The following is a 23,175-nucleotide window of genomic DNA, read 5'->3' as shown; positions in this document are numbered from 1 at the left end:
TCGCTGTTTTGCTGTTTTCAGCATACAAATACGGTGCATCATTTGTTAGATTCAGAACTAAGACTTGCCCTTCTTTTTGAGTAGTAAGTAAGTAGTAGTATTCTCTTAAATTTCATTTCCCAATTCTTTGTCAGTATATAGAAATAGAAATAGGATATATGTATATATGCATATTTAAATATATACATGTATATATGACATACACACACACACACACACACACACACACACACACACACACCTGTGTGATTTCAAGGGAATCAATCAGGTGGTCCGTGAATAGGAACAATTTTAACATAACCTACGGATTCATGCCACAATGTGGAAGAATTTCCTGAGCATTCAAGCAGCGAAAAAGGAGGACAGACAGCAAAGATTACATAGTGCATGTTTATGTTTTACAACAGGCCCTAGGAGAGAGAATTCTAATCTACAGCGATATAGAAAAAAGATCAGTGATTGCATAAGCCTGGATGTCGATAGTAGTCATTCACTGGGAAGGGCCGCAAGGGAACTTTATTAGGTTTTGAAAATGTTCTCTTTCTTGATTTGGGTGGCAGTTACATCGATTGTAGCATTTGTCAAAGTCCATGGAACTGTACACTTAAAAATGGTCACATTTTTTTACTTGTAAATTAAAGCTGGTAAAGAGAAACCCTGACCGGTGTGAGGTGATATCTCATTGTGGATGTCATTTGCCTTTCCCTGATGATTAGTGATGTTGAGCATCTTCCCATGTGCCTGTTGACCAATTTGATGTCTTCTTTGGAGAACTGTCTATTTAGTTCTTCTGCCCATTTTTAATCACATTGTTTATTTATTATTATTATTTTTATTCAGTTGTGTAAGTTTTTTTGTGTTTTTTTTCCTACATATTTTGGATATCAATCCCTTATCAAGTGTATGGTTTGCAAAAATGTTCTCCCGTTCCGTGGGCTGTCTTTTCATTGTGTTAATTGTTTGTTTTGATCTGCAGAGCTTTTGAGTTTGATGTGTGTAGTCCCATTTGTTGATTTTTGCTTTTTATGTTTGCGCTTTTGGCATCGTGTCCAAAAAAGGTCATTGCCAGACCAATATCATTGAGCTTCTTGCCTACATTTTCTTCTAGGAGTTGTGTGGTATCAGCTCTTATGTTTACGTCTTTGATCCATGTTGAGTTAATTTTTGTGAGTGGTGTGAGATAGGCATCCAATTTCATTTTTCTGCATCTTTTTCTCCAACCACTGCAGGAAACAATATGGAGGTTCCTCAAAAAATTAAAAATAGATCTATCTTATGATCCAGCTATTCCACTGCTGGATGTATACCCTCAGGAATGAAAACAGGAGTTTGACTAGATATATGCACTTTAATGCTTATCACAGCATTATTCACAGAAACCAAGATACGGAAAGCACCCAAATGCCCATCAATGGATGAAAGGATAAAAAACGTGTGGTATATATACAGAATGGAATATTATTCAGCCAAGAGAAAGGATGATATCCTGCCATTTGTGGCAACATGGGTGAACCTTGAGCACATCATGCTAAACTAGACAAGTCAAAGAAAGACGAGTACTATATGATATCAATTACATGTGGAATCTGAAAATCTCAACCGTGTAAAGAAGAAACAAACAGTAGGAGCTGGAAGAAAGATGGCGGCAGCCGTGCGACAGTATTTGGCCCAGCTCATGAATTCGAGCGGTTCTCATAAAGATCTGGCGGGCAAGTATCTTCAGATCCTGGGAAAAGCCGTTCCGTTATCTGGGGCAGAACAACTAGAAGCGTTGAAAGCTTTTGCGGAAACAATGGTAAATGAGAATGTCAGCCTCATGATCTCTCGACAGTTGCTGACTGATTTCTGCACACATCTCCCTAACCTGCCTGATAGCACAGCCAAAGAAATCTATCATTTTACCTTGGAAAAGATCCAGCCTAGAGTCATTTCATTTGAGGAGCAGGTTGCTTCCATAAGACAGCATCTTGATCCATATATGAGAAAGAAGAAGGTTGGTGAAATGCAGCCCAAGTGTTGGTGGTAGTTCCTTTGGAAACAGGACAAAAACAGTACAAGGTAGATTATACACTGGAGACTCATCCGAAGACTGCTCGGCTACATCTAGAGGATGATGATCCAGTCCAGGCAGAGGCTTACATACATTGAGCATCATTGCTTCAGAATGAACCAACCGATGAACAGTTACAGATACATTATAAGGTATGCTACGTGTTCTTGATTATAGAAGAAAATTCACTGAAGCTGCACAAAAGTACAATGAGCTCTCTTACAAGACAATAGTGCATGAAAGAGAAAGACTAGAGGCCTTAAAACATGCTTTGCACTGTACCACCTTAGCATCAGCAGGACAGCAGCGTTCTCAAATGCTAGCTATTCCTTCTAAGGAACAAAGGTGCCAGCAACTTGCTGCTTATGGGATCCTAGAGAACATGTACCTGGATAGGCTCATCAGAGGAAATCAACTGCAAGAATTTGCTGCCATGCTGATGCCCACCAAAAAGCAACTACAGCGGATGGTTCTAGCATCTTGGACAGAGCTGTCATTGAACACAATTTGTTGTCTGCAAGTAAGTTGTATAATAATATCACCCTTGAAGAACTTGGAGCTCTTTTAGAGATCCCTGCAGCTAAGGCAGAAAAGATAGCATCGCAAATGATAGCACAAGGACTTAAGACTAGATTTATTTATTTTATTTTTTGATCAGATTGAGGAATAGTTCATTTTGAAACACGAGAAGCCCTGCCAACATGGGGCAAACAGATCCAATTGCTTTGTTTCCAAGTGAATAACCTTTTGGAGAAAATTAGTCAGACAGCACCAGAATGGACGGCACAAGACATGGAAGCCCAGATGGCTCAGTGCATCCTTCTAGAACTTCTGTGCACACTATATCTTTTCCCATGTTGTACAGATTAATCTCACTATCTCCAAAGCATTTGCATCATAACCTTGCATATTTCAATCCCTTTTGTGCTGGGTTCTATTTAAAGAGGACATTATTAAAGCGGGAAATACAGGCATTTAAAAATATGTAGTTCCCGTATATTCAGGGTCTCTGTGTATCAAGCTAACTCAGATGTTTTGAAAGCTTTTCTTTAAGCGGAGTAAGGGAAATATCTGTGACTAAAAAGTTTCGGATTTGTGATAACTTTGTAGTCATGTAAAACTAAAGTGCTTTGTGCCTCTCCAAATGTAGTTCTTCTAATAAATGGAGAAGTGAGCAAAAAAAAATAAATAAATAAAATAAAATTAAAAAAAAAAAAAAAACACGCCAAAAGATCAACAAACAAAAACCGTAAAATGGGGGTTACCAGGGAATGAAGGTGGGGGGTCAGGCAGGGGATGAGGTTGATGGTGTTTAAGGGTACAAACTTGTAATGAGTACTAAAGGAGCCGTAGAGATCTAATGTATAGTATATTGAATGTAGACAACAACATCGTACTGTAAGTATGCAGTGTGATAAATATTATTACAATGGCAACAATATTACAATATATAACATATGAAAGTACCATGCTGTACACCTTAGATTTACACAGTGTTACCTGTCCAACTTATTCAATATAGAAAGAAAAATAAACCTTGACTATTAGTTTCATTTGGAGGAACTGAGTTTGCTAAGCAACACCCAAAACGTAGACCTCTTATAATGAATATATGGTGATGGAAGGAGAACTGACTCTGGGTGATGAACACACAGTGGGATTTATAGATGATGTAATACAGAATTGTACACCTGAAATCTATGTAATTTTACTAACAATTGTCACCCCAATAAATTTAATAAAATTAAAAAAAAAAACAAAACAAAAAAAACACGTTCGGGGCTTTATCATTCATTAAAGGATTTTACTTACGAGCAGCAAGCTGGGGGTTCTAGCCAGCCTCTCCTGCCCTCCCCACCCCACCCCCAAGCAGATGAACAAAGTGTGTTTCAGGACAAGAATTCGAAACTACGGCTGAGGTTGGACTCCATCTCCTGGGGAATGTCCTTCTACAATGACGCTTGCTCTTGCCCTTGCCCTTGCTCCTGCTGCATCCCAACCTTGTGCCTTGTGCCCTTTTTCCATATGGAGGGAAGGAAGCAAGAGGAGGATATTTGCGAGGGTGACCTGGTCCTAGGGCTCCTCCCTTTGTCCCCGTTCCAATTGCCAGGACCCCACGTTTGCCTAGTTACTTTCAGAAGCAGGCTAAAGCATAATGTGAAGCTGCTGTCATCCCATCAGGCACATGAATCTCTGGCTCTCACCTGTCTCACATTCGTGGCTAAAAGCAACGGGTAACTCGTAGTAGAGTTACATCTTCCCACTTCTTCCCTGTCTGCCTTCAGCACATTCACTTTTGCCTAGACTTTGTGTCTGATAGCTCCTCCTTCAAGGCCGCCTGAAATATCAACATGCTCTAATCCCGAATGTTTCCCAAAGCCCTCGTACGAATTAAGACTTCCATGGACAGTGTAGGGGAGTTCTTTGCTCCACATCTTCATCAAGTCTTAGCACCTACAGGGTTTTTAATTTTCTTCTATGTGGCCATTGAGTGTGTACACCTCACTTCGTTTCTCAGACTTTGTAACCTGTGGATATGTCAACTATTTCAAAGAAAATTACCTACATTTGCTGAACCACATAGTATGGCAGGTGGCCTGGCAAGGGACGGTTGTGTCACCTTCGAGTGCGAGAGTCCATTTCTGACGTAGATGCTGAAGTGATGGCATCTCCGGAATACTGTGAGGGTGTGTGAGGACAGTGAGTGCAAAGTTGTATTTGAAGTGTGCAATGTCCTGCAGACTTGTATCATTTCTACCTTGCTAGTTTCACAATCAACGGCACTTGTAAGATGGAGTCATGCAGAATTGAAACCTGGGGCACTTGAGAACTTGACATTGGACAAGTCATTTCCTCTGCCGGGTCCTCAATCGCCTCTCTGGAAAAAGGTGACAAGGGTTGGAATGGGGGTCCTTGTGTTGCTAGATTTCTGACACCATCCACATCTCCACTGCTCGGTGCTGTAAGGCGGGCACTGTGACCCAACTGTGCAGGTGAGGAAATGGAGGCTCTGAGAGGTGAACTGACTGGCCCAAGGTCACGGGGCTCAGGGGGTCAGGGAGGGATGTCGATCCCAGATGCATTCCAGGTGCCCTGCCCTCTCAGACACACATGGAGTGTGTGGGCAGCACGTGCACGTCCTGTTTGCACCCTGCTTTTCCTACTTCCTACCTGCTTTCGTGCACAGACCGCACCAGCTGCTCACAGCTGGGAGCTATGGCAGGCAGGGCTGGGGACAGGCTCCTACCCCCATTACTCAGGTGAAGAAACTGAGGTCCAGAGAGATGATGCGACTAAGAATGCAGATCTCAGAGCTGGGGCACCCTCAGAGTACACCTAGTCCAATCCTGTGCCTGAGAGATGGGAACTCTAAGGGCCAGAGAGAGGAAAGGCAGGGCCAAGATCATTTGTGGAGGTGGTGGCAGAGCTGGGTGAGACCTCAGGCAGGTAGCTTCCCGTCTCTGAGTCTCTTTAGTCATGAGTACCAGGGAGAACAGTAACCCCCCACAGAGTATCAGCGAGGTTGGAAGGAGATAGTGCACCAAAGTGCCAGGCCCAGGGCCTGACAGTGATGGTGACAATGATGAGGAAGAGCAGGATGGAAGCCCAGGAAATCACCAAAATGGATATCTCAGGGGGCTTGGAGGGCACTGGCAGGCCCCTTAAAGACTAGGATAAACCTCAGGGGTGGGAAGCCCCTGGGGTTCTAGCTCAGTGAAGGGAGATGGGGAGCAGTATGAGCAGCCTGGGAGGGCAGGAGGGTAGATGTCATCAGAGAGTGGTGAGAAGTGGGGGTGTTGCCCCCAGGATCCTCTGAGCCCCTCGAAGGTGTTGGCAGCAGACTGCAGTGGGCAGAGCACACATTCGAACTCCGAGGGTCTGGGTTCAAAGCCCAGTGCTGTCACTTCCTAGCTGTGTGCCTTAGGGCGAGTGTCTTCCCTCTCAGAGCCTCATTTTCCTCATCTCTGGAATGTACCTGATCATCCCCTCCCCTCAGGGCTGTCTGGTAAATAAGACCTAGGCCCATACAAAACATGGTAAGTGAACATTCAGAAAACGTAATGCGTAGTAGTCAATAACTGGAAACAAGTGAATCGAGGAACGCTCATCCATCAACAAGACTGAGAGGAGTCAGAAGGTGCAGGCCCGGGTGGGGAGAAAGCTGTGGGGGCTGCCCGGGTGCGTGCACACCTCAACCAAGGGCCCTGGCGCTCAGCAGTGTGTCAGAAAACACTTGCTCAGGTGTACCGTGAGCCTGTGTGGTGGGGGAGCCTGTGGAAGGCCCGACCGAGGCTGCGGCGGGAGGAAGGCCTGCCTTGGCGTCATGGTTGCACTGTGAGTGAGGAGCTAGGCCACCTCCAAGGTGGTCAGCCCGACCCTCCTGGGGGACCCACAGTCTGTCTGCATTCCCTAGGGCCCTCCTGCCTCCTCTCTGCCCCCTTCCTCTCTGACCACCCTGCTCTCAGCACTGCCCCCTGCAGGGTCGGGGGAGTGGGATCCTGGGGAGGCCCTCCCTGGGGAAGGGGTGTGGACAGGGGAGAGTGCTCTAAACCTGCAGGCCTGGGGACTTGGTGACCTCCCCAGCACCCTGTCTCTGACGGCTGCTTTCTCCTCCTTTCCAGATGAGCTGCCATATCTCAAGTGCCCTTTGCACACTGTGCTCAAACTCACACCTGTGGCTTACGGTGAGAGCCTCACATCCATCCATGTAAAGGCATGTTTTCTTTACTGTGCGCACAACAGGGTCCTGGGAGGTTGCCAGGGTGAGGGTACCAGAAACGTCATGTATCATTCACCACACCAGGGCTGGTGTCCCAGGCATCATTCATCCGTCCCCTGCCCACCCACACACACACACATAAACACAGACACACACACACACACAGGCACACGCACATCTCAGGCCACGTGCCTGGAAACTTAAAGGCAAGGGGGCTCCATTTCTGTCAGAATCTCAGAATGTCCTTGTGGCCAGGCAGGGACCCAGCAGGCAGGGAGGCAGAGATGATAGCACCAGGCAACAAGGCAGAAGACCCACCTGAAGCCTGTCTTTAGGGGAGGGGTGCAGACAGAGCCAGTTTCCTGGGGGTGAGACCTACACACTGCCACAGGACCCTCCACTCAGAAGGGCTCCACATGTGTGGCTCAATGCTCTACTGTTGTTCTCTTGGAATTCTTACTGATTTTTGAGCAAAGGGGCCTGCGTTTTCATTTTCCACTGGGCCCGGCAAATTATGCAGCTGGGTCTACGTCAGGATCCAGGTCTGGCTGAGAGAGGAGAACCTCTTCTCAGGGAAAAGAGGCAATGGGGACAATGGCCCTTAACTACTCTTAATCTGGGGCCTTGTCCTCCCAAGGTGTGAATATCACTGGGGGACCCAAGGAAGCTCCGGACACTGTCCCTGCCTGCTACTGAGCCTTTCCCAGGGGCCCTAAGTGTCTCCGCCCTCACTGTCATCCACTGGAGGAATTGCAGAACTAGCTGCCACCCCCTCGCCCCAAACCCGCAAGGATCACCCAGTCCTTGAAGACACCAGGACTGGCCTTGGCCTCACTGGGACAGCCCTGCTTCCAATGAAGGGCTCCAGAGCCCCAAACAGGCCTCAGGTCACAGCCACAGGCAATGGGCTTTCAAGGTCTGCATGCAGCTATGTTTTCCTTAAATCTACTCTCAGCAATAACGATCTTCCTTCTGCCTGCTGGAGGGGAGAGAATGTCACCGCGAGGCCTACCTCATTGTCCTTAAGGCCCTGTCTGAGGGATGAGGTCCTAAAATTGTGTGGATGATGAGGGAAGGGTTCCAGGACGGTGCCTCCAAAGGTGGGGACGGGGAGGTGGGCCCTGGTGGGTGTCTGTGGACCCTGTCCCTTGGTGGGAGGGACAGTGGCACCAACCCACAGCCTCCACTGCATCCCGTCCCCTGCTTCCTCCCTCCCCACCCCACCCCGTTGGGGTCTAACTGGGGCGGCACCGTGTAGGAAACCACATAACTACATGGACCGGAGCTTCTCGAAACCCATGATCTCAACACTCACAGGCACCTCTGCGTCTCCCAGTGCCCTGACCGCCTCTTAGGCAGAGGCGAGCCTCCCACCCCACCACCACCAATCCCAGACAGTGGACCACGGGCCACTCAGAGCAACACGTGCACCGGTAACGGAGGAAACATCCCAATTCATTTTGCAACTTTAATGTAACACTGATACCAAAAACATGACAGCACGACAACAGCACACAATGAAAGCAGGAGGGCAAAGAGAGCTTAGTCTTGCATGCCATCTTCCGTCGGCAAGCAGAGGCTGCCTAGAGTGCTATGTGAACATGGAGTCTGAGGAGGCACTCTGGCTGGGTGAGTGATCGCTGCAGTTCATCAGCATTGTCTATAAACACAGGACACAAAGGCACAGACAGAAATAGAAATACAAGTGAAACAGTGAGGGATATAAAGAACAAAACAAGGGTCTGCCGCACACTCATCGTTCCCACTCCCCACGCCAGACCTTCCCCCTGACTTCCCACAGCCCCCCCTCAGTCTCACTTACCACCTGAAAATCCTACTGGATCCAGGAGAAGAAGTTGGCACTCGTTCTGGCAGCATTTCTGGTGCGGATGGTGGAGCTGGTGCTAGGGCCATCTAGGATGGTGGTGTTGGCCCCACCATCGGTGCCACTGCTGACGCCAGCTCTCCAAGTGGCCCTCCTGTTGGCACGGTTGCTATTCAGAATGTACTGATGGTATCTGGCCCAGAAAGCAAAAGGGATCCTGGCCCAGGCGTCGCCAAAATCTCCATCTTCATCCCAGGACAGGAGCTCCACCTGTATGTCGTCCCAGCTCCACCGTCCAATCAGAGCTTCATCCCCGATGTTCATCTGGGCCCTCATCTGGGCCCTGGCATGTTCCTCAGCCATATCCACATCCATTGTCTTGAAAGCATCATCCACAGCCTCCAAGAAATGAGCCTTCCATTCCTGGGGGTCTCGGTTCTGATTCTGTGATGGAATAACAGCAACCGTCCTGACAGCTACCCCACGTCCACTGAGCACCTGTTCCCGCTGTTCACCCTCCTCTGTGCTGTGCATAATCACTATAAAAATAAAGACCACTGGAGTCGGGCCCCTCTCATTCTGGGCCAGACCTGAGGTTTCGCCCCATCCCTCACACGTACGTTCTACGTTGTGAACACGGGTGAGTTACCTAGGAACCTTTCTGAGCCTCAGTGTCCTCACTGGACAGACAGACAAACAGCCTAAGGAGGCTGTGACCGACAGACAAGGTATGGGAAAGGCCAGCCCCTGGGCCTGGCCCCCAGCAGGGGCTCTCCGTTACCTGGGCAATGAATCTCAGCACCCTCATCTTGCTGGTCTCGTGGCGGGCCCGCAGGCCCCAGAGGAATTCATACTCAGGTGGGCTGCTATTGGGGATCTTCTTGTATTCCAGGTACCTCAGTGGACAGGAAAAGAAAACTTTTGCCTCCAGCCAGGCAGACCTGTTGTTGTTGTGCTAATGGCTCCCAGGTGGCCCCTTCCCAGCCCGGATTCTGAGAATCCGTACCCAACTCCCAGGGTTTCCACCTCCAATACTGAGACCTTCAAAGCCCTGGGCCATGGGTCAGGACCAGCAGCCATGGGGGAGGTGCGGGGGCGGGGGGGGGGGGTAGGTGGGTGGGGGTGGGGGCATGTGTAGGGTGTTTGTTCATAGGAAGGCCACAAGTTTTGTGCCCCTTGTCACAATGACCCCGGATTCCTGTCGGGTGTGTTGTAAACAGAGGAGCCATTTCTTCAGGCCCCCTGCTCTGAGCACACCCCACCACAGGGTCTCGTCCGTGGTCAGGCTGAGCCCTGGGACAGTCCACCATAGAAAACGACTGTGAAGGGAAGAAATAGCCCAAGAGCAGCAGCGTGCTCCGTGTACACTCCTGACCGTGTGTGTGCTCACAGGTGCTAGTGCACCTGTGTGAGTGCGCACATGTTCTCCGAGGACCGAGGACAGGGTGCGCCCTGGCCAGAAAGTCAGGAGGGCTGGGCTTCAGGCCCAAATGGGCCCCTTAGCAGCCGGGGCCATGCTCAGACTTCCACTCTCTGAGCCCCAGGTTCCTGAGATGTAAAGCAGGGGAAATTCTCCTACAGCCTGCAGGGCAGGTGCTGAACGATGTGATGGTCATAACACACCCCGCACTGTGTTCTCAGTCAACGTGCACCCCTTCCTCCCCACCCCCCGAAGACTGCCCTGGAATTCTAATCCCACCCACACTCACCCAAGAGCCCCCATCCCCCTATTGTTAAGATACAGGACGGGGAACGGCTTCCTCAGCCAGACCAGCACACGAGGAAGGCATGTGTGTGAGACAAAGTTACCTCGGTAATTACTTACTTCTGCTTCACAAAGTCATCTGTAATGAGCTTCCTCAGATCGCCAAGGAATGGGTGCCTCATCCTGAGGGCAAGGAAAGGAGTCCATAACTAGAGGTGGTGGCAGTGCCCGGATGTGGGCAGGAGCACTCCCTAACAGGATTGAGAGCATCCGGCCTGAGGGACAGCCCCATGAGGCCTGGGCATGCAGCAGAGGTGAGACAGCCTCTTGTCAGTGATGGCCTACATATGGGTTTCATGGAGCCCCCAATTCTGATGGTTTCTTTTAGATCTCCTCTGGGGATAGAGAAGAGACATGGAGCAGACAGAGGGCTGAGAGTTCAGGACCATTTCCCCATGCACCCTGGTGAGACCCTCTGCGCTCTGCCTGGTCCAGGACGCCAACTCCCCTGCACCAGACCACCAGGCTGTGGCTATCCCGGGGCCTCTTGTGCCCCAGGACAATGCTGAGGGGCAGTGAGAGCCCAATCATACCCAGGGCGCAGTCCCATCTTGCGTAATGCCTCCCAGAGGACAGCTGTGGGGGGAGATGAGGAACAAGAATTTAGAACATGTGGGTGAGACTGGGGGCAGGCTCCCCCACCCCCAGCTGCAGGTCCAGCCACTCACCCTCACTGGCACGGTTGCCATTCATGAAGATGACTCCCAGAATCACCAAGAGGAGACTCAGCCTGGGAGTGTCCTTGGTCCTAAAAGTGTAGAAAGAGGGATCCTGTCCAGCAGCCATTTGCCCAAGAGACTATTGCCGGCTCACCCAACTAGCCTTGCCCAGATGCTCCCCTACTGGGCATGGCTTCCAACTCTGCGCATGGCTTGCTACCTGATCCAGACAATTCATGCCTCCGCTTGAGACTACATCGCTTCATCCATCAGATGCGGATGCTAACACGCCCGCCCACGATTCTGCTGAGGGAGGCGTTAGGCGGGGAGCAAACACTTGCCAAAGGTGTGTCCAGAGGCACATCCACACCTTCCCTTCCCTTTTGCCCATGGGAGCTACACTAGACAGGAAGCTCCCCCAGAACCAACCACTCTGCCACGCCTGGGCCAGGCACTTAGCAGGAAGAGGAAAGCAGCAAGAAGCCTGCTTTCTTGGAAGGAGGGGAATGAGGTGAGCGGGGGTGAAACACTGACCGTAGCAAGGCCTTGCCCTGGCTACTACCCCTTTCATCTGGTAATCATTTGGCACCACTAACTGTGGGTGGGCATTGTGCTAGGCCCTCCAGGCCTGTTTTCCCGTTTCTCTGAGAGGAGGGGAAGGCACCGCCTAGGAAGGCCACGACTCCCCTGCCCTTTCTCACTTTCCCAGGAGGCGAGCTGAAGAATCCCGAGTGCAGACAAGAATGTACAGGTGTTCTTCCTTGTCAATCTCCTTCAGGTGGATCCCGAACTTCTACACGGGGAGAAAACAGAATGTGAGGTCAAAAATCTGTGCTTGGTGTCCTGCAAGCAGTCACTCCATTATTCCCTGTCACAACATTTCCTAGGCAGGGAGCCCAAAGTCATGGGGGAGGACAGAAAAAGAGAGGCTGCAGAGGAACTGGACTGTGGGAGCTCTGGCACTAGCTGAGGCAATGGGACCCACTTCAGGAGACAACAGACGCTCAGAGAGCATGAGGGAGAGGAACCCAGGGGAGTTCAGTGTGCAGTGGAAGCTTCCAGGTGGAGAAGCTAGGCAAGGCTTCCGGAGGAGGCTGTACTAACACTGGGCCTCCAAGGCTTCCCTGCCGCCGCTTTTGTTCCACAGAGTTTTCCCCACCCCTGCGCCCACCCACCTTTTCCAGGGTGTATGTTGCTCGCTCAATGATCTCAGGGAAATGTTCGTCGTATTCTCGGATGACATCCTTCAGCATGTCTACAGGCGGCAGGAGGTGAAGAGAGAACCTGGGCTGAGTAGGGGCCACAGAGCTGCAGCCCCTCGGTCAGCCCTGCTGAGGGGAGCACAGTCAGGACCTGGTACTGTGCACATGGAGCCATCAGCCAAGGCCTGATGGGTGGGGGCATGTGATGGGGGGCCCCCTGGGGAGGGTTGGGGGAGGAGGGAGGGCAGAGCTCAGGGAGGGGCCACAGTTGTCCACCTGAGCGCTTGATGGGGATCTTCTTGTAGTCCTTAATCATCAGATATTTCACCAACTTATTTGCCTGGAGAAGGAGGAGCACATGGGGAGGTAAAGGCATGGGTGAGCCCACAAAGAGCTGACCCACAAGGGAGGAGGAGAGAGAGGGGTTAAGGGCAGACTTCTTACCCTCTCTTGCAGAAGGGTCACGTTGCGGGGTGGCAAGCACAGTATGTGCCTTGAGGGTACCTGGGACCTCAGGGCCATCGGGGGCCGAGGGGCCATCTGAGCCCGCACCGTCAATGAGGGCTGCGATGCTCTCCAGGTTGGTGGAACCGCGGGAGGCTCTCTCTCCTCCTCGCTGCTCTCATACTCATCATCCAGGTGCTTGGACTGTAGCATTGGGGAGAAGAGAGACCCAGGGCTACCAAGCTTACTGGGCCAAAGCCCCTGGCAACATCTTCACCAGAGCAGGTACTTGGAAATAAGAGTAGTGGGAACAGTGGATGACACGTGCAGAGTGCATACTAAGTGCCAGGCACTGAGCCAACCTCTTCGCCCTCCAGGCCTGAGGGTAGGGACTAGGTAGAGTAACAACATGCTAGCACACTTGTGTTAGAGAAACTTGGACAAGCTGAGAGAAGAAGAGGGAAGGGGAGAGGAAAGGGAAGGGAAGGGAGAGGAGGGGAGGAGACAGGAGGGGTGAAGAGGAGCGGAGAGGGAAGAGAAAGGAGAAGAGCAAGGGGGTTTGGAGAGGGCAGGGAGGTCTCACCTTCTTAGTCCTCTTGCCTCCCATCCTGGCCCAGGGCTCAGCACTGTTCTGAGCAGCGGCAGCTGCACCCTCAGGCTCAGGGGCACTGGTGGCCATGTTGGCCTTGGTAGCAGCTGCTGCCGCAACATTCTGAGGCTCCACCCAGCGAGTCTTAGCAAGAGCCTTCCCAGACTTGGTCGTCTTGGGCCGGGTGGCTGCCCCCTCTCCGGCATATGCTGCTGCCTGGGGCATCCCGGAGGCAGCGCTGGGGCCCTCTGCAGCGGCCTCTTGGGCGGGGGCGGGTCTCTTGGGGCGTGGGAAAGCCATGCCACTGACACCTGCCGGCTGGGCAAAATCAAAGACATCGTTCTGACCCAGGAAGGCTGTCTTGGGCCGGGTGGCATCCACCTCACTGGCACATGGAGCCTGAGAGGAAGCGCAGGCAGTACTAGGACCCTCAGTAGCAGCTTCCTGGGCCTGGGAGGATGGCTGGGACTGTAAGGAGGTTGCTGGAGCCCCAGAGGCGGCCATCTCACTGCTGACTGGCATCTGGGAGCTGCGCAGAGAAGCAAGGGTTGTGTCAGGGGTGCCTCCTTGAGCCTCAGCCACGTATGTCCTGGGCTGGGTATCTTCTCGTGAGGCCTGGTCTGTGGCCAGCGGGTAGCTAGCGACCACCTCATTGTAGGCGGCTCGCGCAACAGCAGCAGCAGCCCGAGCGGCACGGTTGGAGGCGGCTGCGCGGGCTACGTTGGCAGCACGGTCGGCCGCCTCATTGGCAAGTGTTTCCGGATCCAACTGAAATGCCTCCATCAGAGTCTGGGCCAGCATAGGGTTTTCCAGTTCCCAGGGCTCATTCTGCAAGGCCGGAGAGAAGGGTAAAGGTAAGGCAGACAACTCTGCACACTAGCATCATGGTTCCATGTGCTGTCCAGCCTCTTCCAGGCAGCCAGCCAGCCTCCACTATCCCTCAGAGCCTCCCCAACCCCCTTTCTCTCAGCAGGAGAGAGAAGGTTTGGTTTGGGGAGCCTGGGCAGTCCGGTCCCGTCAACCCTCCCCTTCATCCACACCCCTCTGCAACCACCACCCGCCCCAGCCCCACCGCCATTTAGCAGGGCCAGCAGGTGGCCAAGAAGAGGGGGCCTCACCGTCAAAATGCGAAGGCCTGGACCCAAGCTCCCAAAGGCTCTGAGGAGACGAATGTCAAAGCTGGTGAGGGTGCCATAGCCTCCGAAAGCACCAAATTCTTCATAGTCGTTTCCTTCAACCATCTCTTCCTCCCCGACTTCATCGCTACCCTCATCCATGTCTTCAGCGTTGTAGCTTTCCGATTCCATGCGGAAGCTTCCCTCAGCCATGCTCGGTCCTGAGGAGAAGAGAGCTCAGCCTGAGAGGGAGGGTGAGGCCTCTTCAGGGGGAGGGGCGGGATCCAGTGGAGGCGGGATCTCTCAGGAGGTGGGGTGGGGGGCATCATCCGTAACTAGGCAGTAGGGCTTGGGGGGAGGCGGGAGGTCTGTTGGGGGTAGAGTCTACCAGAGACAGAGCCCAAGGAGAGGGACAGAAGAGGTCGGAGGACACCCCGCACTGGATGGGGGGTTGTGGTCGGGCAGGCTCCCCATCCCGGCATCTCGATTTGCATAGAGAGGTGGACTGGCAGGTTTGGGTCTGAAAGAGCCCCAAAGGGGATGGATGCATTGAGAGAGGGAGAAACAAAGGCCCTGAATTTAAGGGCTGGAGCAGGGGGCCAGGATGAAGGGAGAGCAGATGAGATGTGAGGGCTCAGACACACAGGGACCGCGGAAAGCTCTGGGAAACTGAATCCCAGGGACCCTTTGGTTAGGTCCGGGCGGGGGTGTGTGGGGGGATTCAGGGGATTCCGGTGAGGTTGGACTCATACTGGCACGATAAGGGTGGATGGGGTGGGGGCCTCGGACTAGGCGAGGCTCCAACTGGAGCGCTGGAGGTCTCAAAACCCAGGATTGCAACTCCAGGACGGGGGCAAAGCGGTCAGCTGGGTGGGAGTGATCTAGGAGTGGTTGGGTGGGGATGGGGCCTGGGTCTAAGGCCGCTCAGCCCGGAGCACACGGGTGTGCTAAATCGGTTCGGATCGTGGGCTCTGGTGTCAGCAAGGCTCGGATCCGGAAGCCTGGGTCTGGTGGCAGGGGTGGACGGGGCTCCTATCTAGACCGCGGGTCTAATGGGGTTCGGTTTCTGAGTGCTTGGGCTTTGTTCAGTTCCAGGGGTTGTGGTCGCGGCGTACGGGGTTCCACTCGCCCTCTCCCGGTCCTGTCTGGGGCTGGGTCCTTACCTTCCCTGGGGCTCCAATGGCGTCGGTCCTCAGCACCAGTAACCCCGCAGCCGCGCCCTCGCCTACTGCTGCCAGCACAGCAGCTCCGACCACCCCGCCCCTTTTCTCCGCGTACCCCCCCCTCCCCGCGGCTGGGCAGCCTGCGCGTGCGCGGACCCCTCCAGCCCGCCGGCGTTCCCAACAAAAGCCAGTTCCACCAGGTCCCCAGTGCGCATGCGATTCCGTGGGTAGGTGGGCGGGGTGGGGGGGCGTTTTCTCCTTCCCGCCAGGTTCCCCTCCCCCCTCCCCACCGCAGGCGCCTGCACTCAACACCCTGTGGTGCAGTTCAACCCACCCAATCATCTACCCTCAGCCCCCCACCTTTGCAGCCCTGGCCTCCCCCTTCCCCTTAAGCTCCTCCAGTGTGTTCTGGCATCCACTATGCCCACCTTCCCCAGCATGACCCCTAGGTCACAAATACAGAGGTCTCTAGCTGAGTCTCTAACTGCCACAAACGAAAGGCAAATGGCCCGAGGATGCCAGTTCCCTCTGTGTTCCCTTCCACTATACATTTCTGTGGCCGCCAGGCACACTGGGAACATCTGCTTCCTCAACCATTCTTTATGCAGCTTGTACATCACAGCCAGATCTTCCCTGGGAAGTGGATGTCAGCACCCCCATTTTACAGATCAGGAACCTGAGGCACAGACACATTGCATGAACTAACTACACAAGGCCACCGAGTCAGTGAACAGAATATGCAGAATTGGGGCCTGGTTCTTTCTGACTCCAAAACCCATGTTCTACTAGTGCGGGCTGGGGAAAGAGGCACCCTCCCCTCTTCAGTTTGAGTGAGAGCTCCATCCCCCACCTCCATCCCCTGCCCTGTACACATCTGTCCCAAACAAGCCAGTTTTGTGTTCTCTGAGACCTAAGCTCATGCTCTGCACCTGGGAGGACCCAGGTGGAGGCCCCAGCCCCACCCCTGCCTGCTCTCGTGGATCCATCCAGGTGTGGGAATTGCTCCTTGGGGTCCACTCCCCGACTGTCAGGCCTCTTCGCAGAGAGTGGCACAAACACGCTGTCCCTGAGGCCTTCCCGGTGCCCACTGCAGTGGCCAGGACAATCAGGCACTTGTGTGTCTGCGCCATGGCAAGTCCTGATTCAGAGTAAATGTTTGTCCTGGTGCCTTCCGGGGCTGGGGCCTGGGGCAGCTGTGGTCTTGCGTGAAGAAGCTGGGCCGGGCTTCGGAATTCCAGGGATGGAGTGCTGGGCCAGTCTGTCGCTAGCTGTGTGAGCCCGCTCGGGTCAATGGACATCTCTGAGTCTGGTTTCTCGATATGCAAAATGGCAAGTGCAAGGAGCACTTACTGGGGTCCTACTCAAGGACACACGTGTCGCTGTGCTTCCAGAATGACTGGAATCTTTTACATCCCTCTTGTTTTTAAAACTCCATCTTAACAAGTTCACTAAATGGCACCATTATCCACATAACTACTCACTCCAGGTAACGGAAGTCAACAACCACCATTCCTGCCTTTTTATACACTGCACTCAGGTGAGAAACCTCTCTGTGCAGCTCTCTCCTCTCCATCATTCCCAGCAAATTCTAGTTACATTGGCCTCCTGGAATTCTCAGCTCTGTCTCCTTCACTCAGATTATCCATTGGTCTCTGTTCGTTTTCAGTCTCCTTGTGCTACAACCTGTAAACTCTATCCAGAGAGAAGGGAAACTAACAAGGTGAGACCTCGGCTTACCCAGTTCTCCCAGCTTCTTGCCTGGATAAAAGCAAATATAAAAGTCCTCTATGGTATATGTAAAAGATGAGAACATAGCACTTTCTGCCTCCAAAGCAGACTCTCCAGTCATTCTGGAAGACTCAGAGATGTCCATTGACCCGAGCGGGCTCACACAGCTAGCGACAGACTGGCCCAGCACTCCATCCCTGGAATTCCGAAGCCCGGCCCAGCTTCTTCTCGCAAGACCACAGCTGCCCCAGGCCCCAGCCCCGGAAGGCACCAGGACAAACATTTACTCTGAATCAGGACTTGCCATGGCGCAGACACACAAGTGCCTGATTGTCCTGGCCACTGCAGTGGGCACCGGAAAGGCCTCAGGGACAGCGTGTTTGTGCCACTCTCTGCGAAGAGGCCTGACAGTCGGGGAGTGGACCCCAAGGAGCAATTCCCACACCTGGATGGATCCACGTAGAGCAGGCAGGGGGTGGGGCTGGGGGCCTCCACCTGGGTCCTCCCAGGTGCAGAGCATGAGCTTAGGTCTCAGAGAACACAAAACTGGCTTGTTTGGGACAGATGTGTACAGGGCAGGGGATGGAGGTGGGGGATGGAGCTCTCACTCAAACTGAAGAGGGGAGGGTGCCTCTTTCCCCAGCCCGCACTAGTAGAACATGGGTTTTGGAGTCAGAAAGAACCAGGCCCCAATTCTGCATATTCTGTTCACTGACTCGGTGGCCTTGTGTAGTTAGTTCATGCAATGTGTCTGTGCCTCAGGTTCCTGATCTGTAAAATGGGGGTGCTGACATCCACTTCCCAGGGAAGATCTGGCTGTGATGTACAAGCTGCATAAAGAATGGTTGAGGAAGCAGATGTTCCCAGTGTGCCTGGCGGCCACAGAAATGTATAGTGGAAGGGAACACAGAGGGAACTGGCATCCTCGGGCCATTTGCCTTTCGTTTGTGGCAGTTAGAGACTCAGCTAGAGACCTCTGTATTTGTGACCTAGGGGTCATGCTGGGGAAGGTGGGCATAGTGGATGCCAGAACACACTGGAGGAGCTTAAGGGGAAGGGGGAGGCCAGGGCTGCAAAGGTGGGGGCTGAGGGTAGATGATTGGGTGGGTTGAACTGCACCACAGGGTGTTGAGTGCAGGCGCCTGCAGTGGGGAGGGGGAGGGAACCTGGCGGGAAGGAGAAACGCCCCCACCCCGCCCACCTACCCACGGAATCGCATGCGCACTGGGGACCTGGTGGAACTGGCTTTGTTGGGAACGCCGGCGGGCTGGAGGGGTCCGCGCACGCGCAGGCTGCCCAGCCGCAGGGGGGGTACGCGGAGAAAAGGGGCGGGTGGTCGGAGCTGCTGTGCTGGCAGCAGTAGGCGAGGCGCGGCTGCGGGGTTACTGGTGCTGAGGACCGACGCCATTGGAGCCCCAGGGAAGGTAAGGACCCAGCCCCAGACAGGACCGGGAGAGGGCGAGTGGAACCCCGTACGCCGCGACCACAACCCCTGGAACTGAACAAAGCCCAAGCACTCAGAAACCGAACCCCATTAGACCCGCGGTCTAGATAGGAGCCCCGTCCACCCCTGCCACCAGACCCAGGCTTCCGGATCCGAGCCTTGCTGACACCAGAGCCCACGATCCGAACCGATTTAGCACACCCGTGTGCTCCGGGCTGAGCGGCCTTAGACCCAGGCCCCATCCCCACCCAACCACTCCTAGATCACTCCCACCCAGCTGACCGCTTTGCCCCTGTCCTGGAGTTGCAATCCTGGGTTTTGAGACCTCCAGCGCTCCAGTTGGAGCCTCGCCTAGTCCGAGGCCCCCACCCCATCCACCCTTATCGTGCCAGTATGAGTCCAACCTCACCGGAATCCCCTGAATCCCCCCACACACCCCTGCCCGGACCTAACCAAAGGGTCCCTGGGATTCAGTTTCCCAGAGCTTTCCATGGTCCCTGTGTGTCTGAGCCCTCACATCTCATCTGCTCTCCCTTCATCCTGGCCCCCTGCTCCAGCCCTTAAATTCAGGGCCTTTGTTTCTCCCTCTCTCAATGCATCCATCCCCTTTGGGGCTCTTTCAGACCCAAACCTGCCAGTCCACCTCTCTATGCAAATCGAGATGCCGGGATGGGAGCCTGCCTGACCACAACCCCCCATCCAGTGCGGGGTGTCCTCCGACCTCTTCTGTCCCTCTCCTTGGGCTCTGTCTCTGGTAGACTCTACCCCCAACAGACCTCCTGCCTCCCCCAAGCCCTACTGCCTAGTTACGGATGATGCCCCCACCCCACCTCCTGAGAGATCCTGCCTCCACTGGATCCCGCCCTCCCCTGAAGAGGCCTCACCCTCCCTCTCAGGCTGAGCTCTCTTCTCCTCAGGACCGAGCATGGCTGAGGGAAGCTTCCGCATGGAATCGGAAAGCTACAACGCTGAAGACATGGATGAGGGTAGCGATGAAGTCGGGGAGGAAGAGATGGTTGAAGGAAACGACTATGAAGAATTTGGTGCTGGAGGCTATGGCACCCTCACCAGCTTTGACATCTGTCTCCTCAGAGCCTTTGGGAGCTTGGGTCCAGGCCTTCGCATTTTGACGGTGAGGCCCCCTCTTCTTGGCCACCTGCTGGCCCTGCTAAATGGCGGTGGGGCTGGGGCGGGTGGTGGTTGCAGAGGGGTGTGGATGAAGGGGAGGGTTGACGGGACCGGACTGCCCAGGCTCCCCAAACCAAACCTTCTCTCTCCTGCTGAGAGAAAGGGGGTTGGGGAGGCTCTGAGGGATAGTGGAGGCTGGCTGGCTGCCTGGAAGAGGCTGGACAGCACATGGAACCATGATGCTAGTGTGCAGAGTTGTCTGCCTTACCTTTACCCTTCTCTCCGGCCTTGCAGAATGAGCCCTGGGAACTGGAAAACCCTATGCTGGCCCAGACTCTGATGGAGGCATTTCAGTTGGATCCGGAAACACTTGCCAATGAGGCGGCCGACCGTGCTGCCAACGTAGCCCGCGCAGCCGCCTCCAACCGTGCCGCTCGGGCTGCTGCTGCTGTTGCGCGAGCCGCCTACAATGAGGTGGTCGCTAGCTACCCGCTGGCCACAGACCAGGCCTCACGAGAAGATACCCAGCCCAGGACATACGTGGCTGAGGCTCAAGGAGGCACCCCTGACACAACCCTTGCTTCTCTGCGCAGCTCCCAGATGCCAGTCAGCAGTGAGATGGCCGCCTCTGGGGCTCCAGCAACCTCCTTACAGTCCCAGCCATCCTCCCAGGCCCAGGAAGCTGCTACTGAGGGTCCTAGTACTGCCTGCGCTTCCTCTCAGGCTCCATGTGCCAGTGAGGTGGATGCCACCCGGCCCAAGACAGCCTTCCTGGGTCAGAACGATGTCTTTGATTTTGCCCAGCCGGCAGGTGTCAGTGGCATGGCTTTCCCACGCCCCAAGAGACCCGCCCCCGCCCAAGAGGCCGCTGCAGAGGGCCCCAGCGCTGCCTCCGGGATGCCCCAGGCAGCAGCATATGCCGGAGAGGGGGCAGCCACCCGGCCCAAGACGACCAAGTCTGGGAAGGCTCTTGCTAAGACTCGCTGGGTGGAGCCTCAGAATGTTGCGGCAGCAGCTGCTACCAAGGCCAACATGGCCACCAGTGCCCCTGAGCCTGAGGGTGCAGCTGCCGCTGCTCAGAACAGTGCTGAGCCCTGGGCCAGGATGGGAGGCAAGAGGACTAAGAAGGTGAGACCTCCCTGCCCTCTCCAAACCCCCTTGCTCTTCTCCTTTCTCTTCCCTCTCCGCTCCTCTTCACCCCTCCTGTCTCCTCCCCTCCTCTCCCTTCCCTTCCCTTTCCTCTCCCCTTCCCTCTTCTTCTCTCAGCTTGTCCAAGTTTCTCTAACACAAGTGTGCTAGCATGTTGTTACTCTACCTAGTCCCTACCCTCAGGCCTGGAGGGCGAAGAGGTTGGCTCAGTGCCTGGCACTTAGTATGCACTCTGCACGTGTCATCCACTGTTCCCACTACTCTTATTTCCAAGTACCTGCTCTGGTGAAGATGTTGCCAGGGCTTTGGCCCAGTAAGCTTGGTAGCCCTGGGTCTCTCTTCTCCCCAATGCTACAGTCCAAGCACCTGGATGATGAGTATGAGAGCAGCGAGGAGGAGAGAGAGCCTCCCATGGTTCCACCAACCTGGAGAGCATCGCAGCCCTCATTGACGGTGCGGGCTCAGATGGCCCCTCGGCCCCCGATGGCCCTGAGGTCCCAGGTACCCTCAAGGCACATACTGTGCTTGCCACCCCGCAACGTGACCCTTCTGCAAGAGAGGGTAAGAAGTCTGCCCTTAACCCCTCTCTCTCCTCCTCCCTTGTGGGTCAGCTCTTTGTGGGCTCACCCATGCCTTTACCTCCCCATGTGCTCCTCCTTCTCCAGGCAAATAAGTTGGTGAAATATCTGATGATTAAGGACTACAAGAAGATCCCCATCAAGCGCTCAGGTGGACAACTGTGGCCCCTCCCTGAGCTCTGCCCTCCCTCCTCCCCCAACCCTCCCCAGGGGGCCCCCCATCACATGCCCCCACCCATCAGGCCTTGGCTGATGGCTCCATGTGCACAGTACCAGGTCCTGACTGTGCTCCCCTCAGCAGGGCTGACCGAGGGGCTGCAGCTCTGTGGCCCCTACTCAGCCCAGGTTCTCTCTTCACCTCCTGCCGCCTGTAGACATGCTGAAGGATGTCATCCGAGAATACGACGAACATTTCCCTGAGATCATTGAGCGAGCAACATACACCCTGGAAAAGGTGGGTGGGCGAGGGGTGGGGAAAACTCTGTGGAACAAAAAGCGGCGGCAGGGAAGCCTTGGAGGCCCAGTGTTAGTACAGCCTCCTCCGGAAGCCTTGCCTAGCTTCTCCACCTGGAAGCTTCCACTGCACACTGAACTCCCCTGGGTTCCTCTCCCTCATGCTCTCTGAGCGTCTGTTGTCTCCTGAAGTGGGTCCCATTGCCTCAGCTAGTGCCAGAGCTCCCACAGTCCAGTTCCTCTGCAGCCTCTCTTTTTCTGTCCTCCCCCATGACTTTGGGCTCCCTGCCTAGGAAATGTTGTGACAGGGAATAATGGAGTGACTGCTTGCAGGACACCAAGCACAGATTTTTGACCTCACATTCTGTTTTCTCCCCGTAGAAGTTCGGGATCCACCTGAAGGAGATTGACAAGGAAGAACACCTGTACATTCTTGTCTGCACTGGATTCTTCAGCTCGCCTCCTGGGAAAGTGAGAAAGGGCAGGGGAGTCGTGGCCTTCCTAGGCGGTGCCTTCCCTCCTCTCAGAGAACGGGAAAACAGGCCTGAGGGCCTAGCACAATGCCCACCCACAGTTAGTGGTGCCAAATGATTACCAGATGAAAGGGGTAGTAGCCAGGGCAAGGCCTTACACGGGTCAGTGTTTCACCCCGCTCACCTCATTCCTCCTTCCAAGAAAGCAGGCTTTGCTGCTTTCCTCTTCCTGCTAAGTGCCTGGCCCAGGCGTGGCAGAGTGGTTGGTTCTGGGAGCTTCCTGTCTAGTGTAGCTCCCATGGGCAAAAGGGAAGGGAAGGTGTGGATGTGCCTCTGGACACACCTTTGGCAAGTGTTTGCTCCCGCCTAACGCCTCCCTCAGCAGAATCGTGGGCGGGCGTGTTAGCATCCGCATCTGATGGATGAAGCGATGTAGTCTCAAGCGGAGGCATGAATTGTCTGGATCAGGTAGCAAGCCATGCGCAGAGTTGGAAGCCATGCCCAGTAGGGGAGCATCTGGGCAAGGCTAGTTGGGTGAGCCGCAATAGTCTCTTGGGCAAATGGCTGCTGGACAGGATCCTCTTTCTACACTTTTTAGGACCAAGGACACTCCCAGGCTGAGTCTCCTCTTGGTGATTCTGGGAGTCATCTTCATGAATGGCAACCGTGCCAGTGAGGGGTGAGTGGCTG

General features: G+C 54.2%; 2 protein-coding genes, 1 long non-coding RNA gene, 1 other non-coding gene and 1 pseudogene across 7 annotated transcripts in view; 3 read left to right on the top strand and 2 right to left on the bottom strand.

Moving 5' to 3' along the window:
• Positions 1–1,334: 1,334 nt before the first annotated feature.
• On the bottom strand, positions 1,335–15,751 carry LOC109439105 (melanoma-associated antigen D4). 3 transcript variants are annotated; one of them, XR_012493301.1, is made up of 14 exons: positions 15,533–15,662; positions 14,373–14,590; positions 13,249–14,082; positions 12,666–12,869; positions 12,498–12,561; positions 12,195–12,274; positions 11,721–11,812; positions 11,029–11,108; positions 10,894–10,936; positions 10,421–10,483; positions 9,377–9,491; positions 8,593–9,039; positions 1,903–2,029; positions 1,335–1,778 (listed from the first exon to the last, which is right to left on the bottom strand). XR_012493301.1 is itself a non-coding variant. In XM_074323542.1 (13 exons), the coding sequence occupies exons 2-12, from the start codon at positions 14,580–14,582 to the stop codon at positions 8,605–8,607; spliced, it is 2,220 nt and encodes a 739-aa protein (XP_074179643.1). In that variant the 5' UTR covers positions 14,583–14,590; positions 15,533–15,662; the 3' UTR covers positions 1,335–2,029; positions 8,593–8,604. The 3 variants fall into 3 exon arrangements, 2 of the variants coding, with proteins under 2 accessions (XP_074179643.1, XP_019574879.2); XM_074323542.1 differs by having other exon boundaries at positions 1,335–2,029; XM_019719320.2 differs by lacking the exons at positions 1,335–1,778; positions 1,903–2,029 and adding an exon at positions 8,225–8,430 and having other exon boundaries at positions 15,533–15,751.
• LOC141569612 (COP9 signalosome complex subunit 4 pseudogene) lies at positions 1,640–3,765 on the top strand (annotated as a pseudogene).
• Positions 4,847–23,175, top strand: part of LOC141569613 (uncharacterized) — a 100,768-nt gene continuing 82,439 nt past the window's right edge. For both annotated transcript variants that reach the window (XR_012493302.1, XR_012493303.1), the window contains exon 1: positions 4,847–6,735. This is a non-coding gene — a long non-coding RNA (uncharacterized LOC141569613). The remainder of the gene's footprint in view (positions 6,736–23,175) is intronic.
• Positions 9,726–9,855, bottom strand: LOC141569794 (small nucleolar RNA SNORA11). Its single transcript, XR_012493589.1, has one exon. It is a non-coding gene; the product is annotated as a small nucleolar RNA SNORA11 (small nucleolar RNA).
• Positions 18,634–23,161, top strand: LOC141569706 (melanoma-associated antigen D4-like). The gene is made up of 8 exons (XM_074323990.1): positions 18,634–18,684; positions 19,622–19,836; positions 20,127–20,960; positions 21,339–21,542; positions 21,647–21,710; positions 21,934–22,013; positions 22,394–22,483; positions 23,084–23,161. Exons 2-8 carry the CDS (start codon positions 19,630–19,632, stop codon positions 23,159–23,161), a joined length of 1,557 nt encoding a protein of 518 aa, XP_074180091.1. The 5' UTR covers positions 18,634–18,684; positions 19,622–19,629.

The sequence above is a fragment of the Rhinolophus sinicus genome, chromosome X (assembly GCF_036562045.2).
Source record: "Rhinolophus sinicus isolate RSC01 chromosome X, ASM3656204v1, whole genome shotgun sequence".
Taxonomy (NCBI): Eukaryota; Metazoa; Chordata; class Mammalia; order Chiroptera; family Rhinolophidae; genus Rhinolophus; species Rhinolophus sinicus.
This window is presented reverse-complemented; position numbering and strand designations above follow the sequence as displayed.

What these genes read in the sequence shown, in the direction of transcription:
- LOC141569706 (XM_074323990.1), top strand. Translation starts at nt 19,630, where the DNA reads ATGGCTGAGGGAAGCTTCCGCATGGAATCGGAAAGCTACAACGCTGAA. An exon ending in CAGGCCTTCGCATTTTGACG is followed by an intron (nt 19,837 to 20,126) that starts GTGAGGCCCCCT and finishes CCGGCCTTGCAG; the next exon opens with AATGAGCCCTGGGAACTGGA. An exon ending in TGACCCTTCTGCAAGAGAGG is followed by an intron (nt 21,543 to 21,646) that starts GTAAGAAGTCTG and finishes CTCCTTCTCCAG; the next exon opens with GCAAATAAGTTGGTGAAATA.
- LOC109439105 (XM_019719320.2), bottom strand. Translation starts at nt 14,582, where the DNA reads ATGGCTGAGGGAAGCTTCCGCATGGAATCGGAAAGCTACAACGCTGAA. An exon ending in CAACATACACCCTGGAAAAG is followed by an intron (nt 11,813 to 12,194) that starts GTGGGTGGGCGC and finishes CTCCCCGTGTAG; the next exon opens with AAGTTCGGGATCCACCTGAA. An exon ending in TCAGCTCGCCTCCTGGGAAA is followed by an intron (nt 11,109 to 11,720) that starts GTGAGAAAGGGC and finishes CTACACTTTTAG; the next exon opens with GACCAAGGACACTCCCAGGC.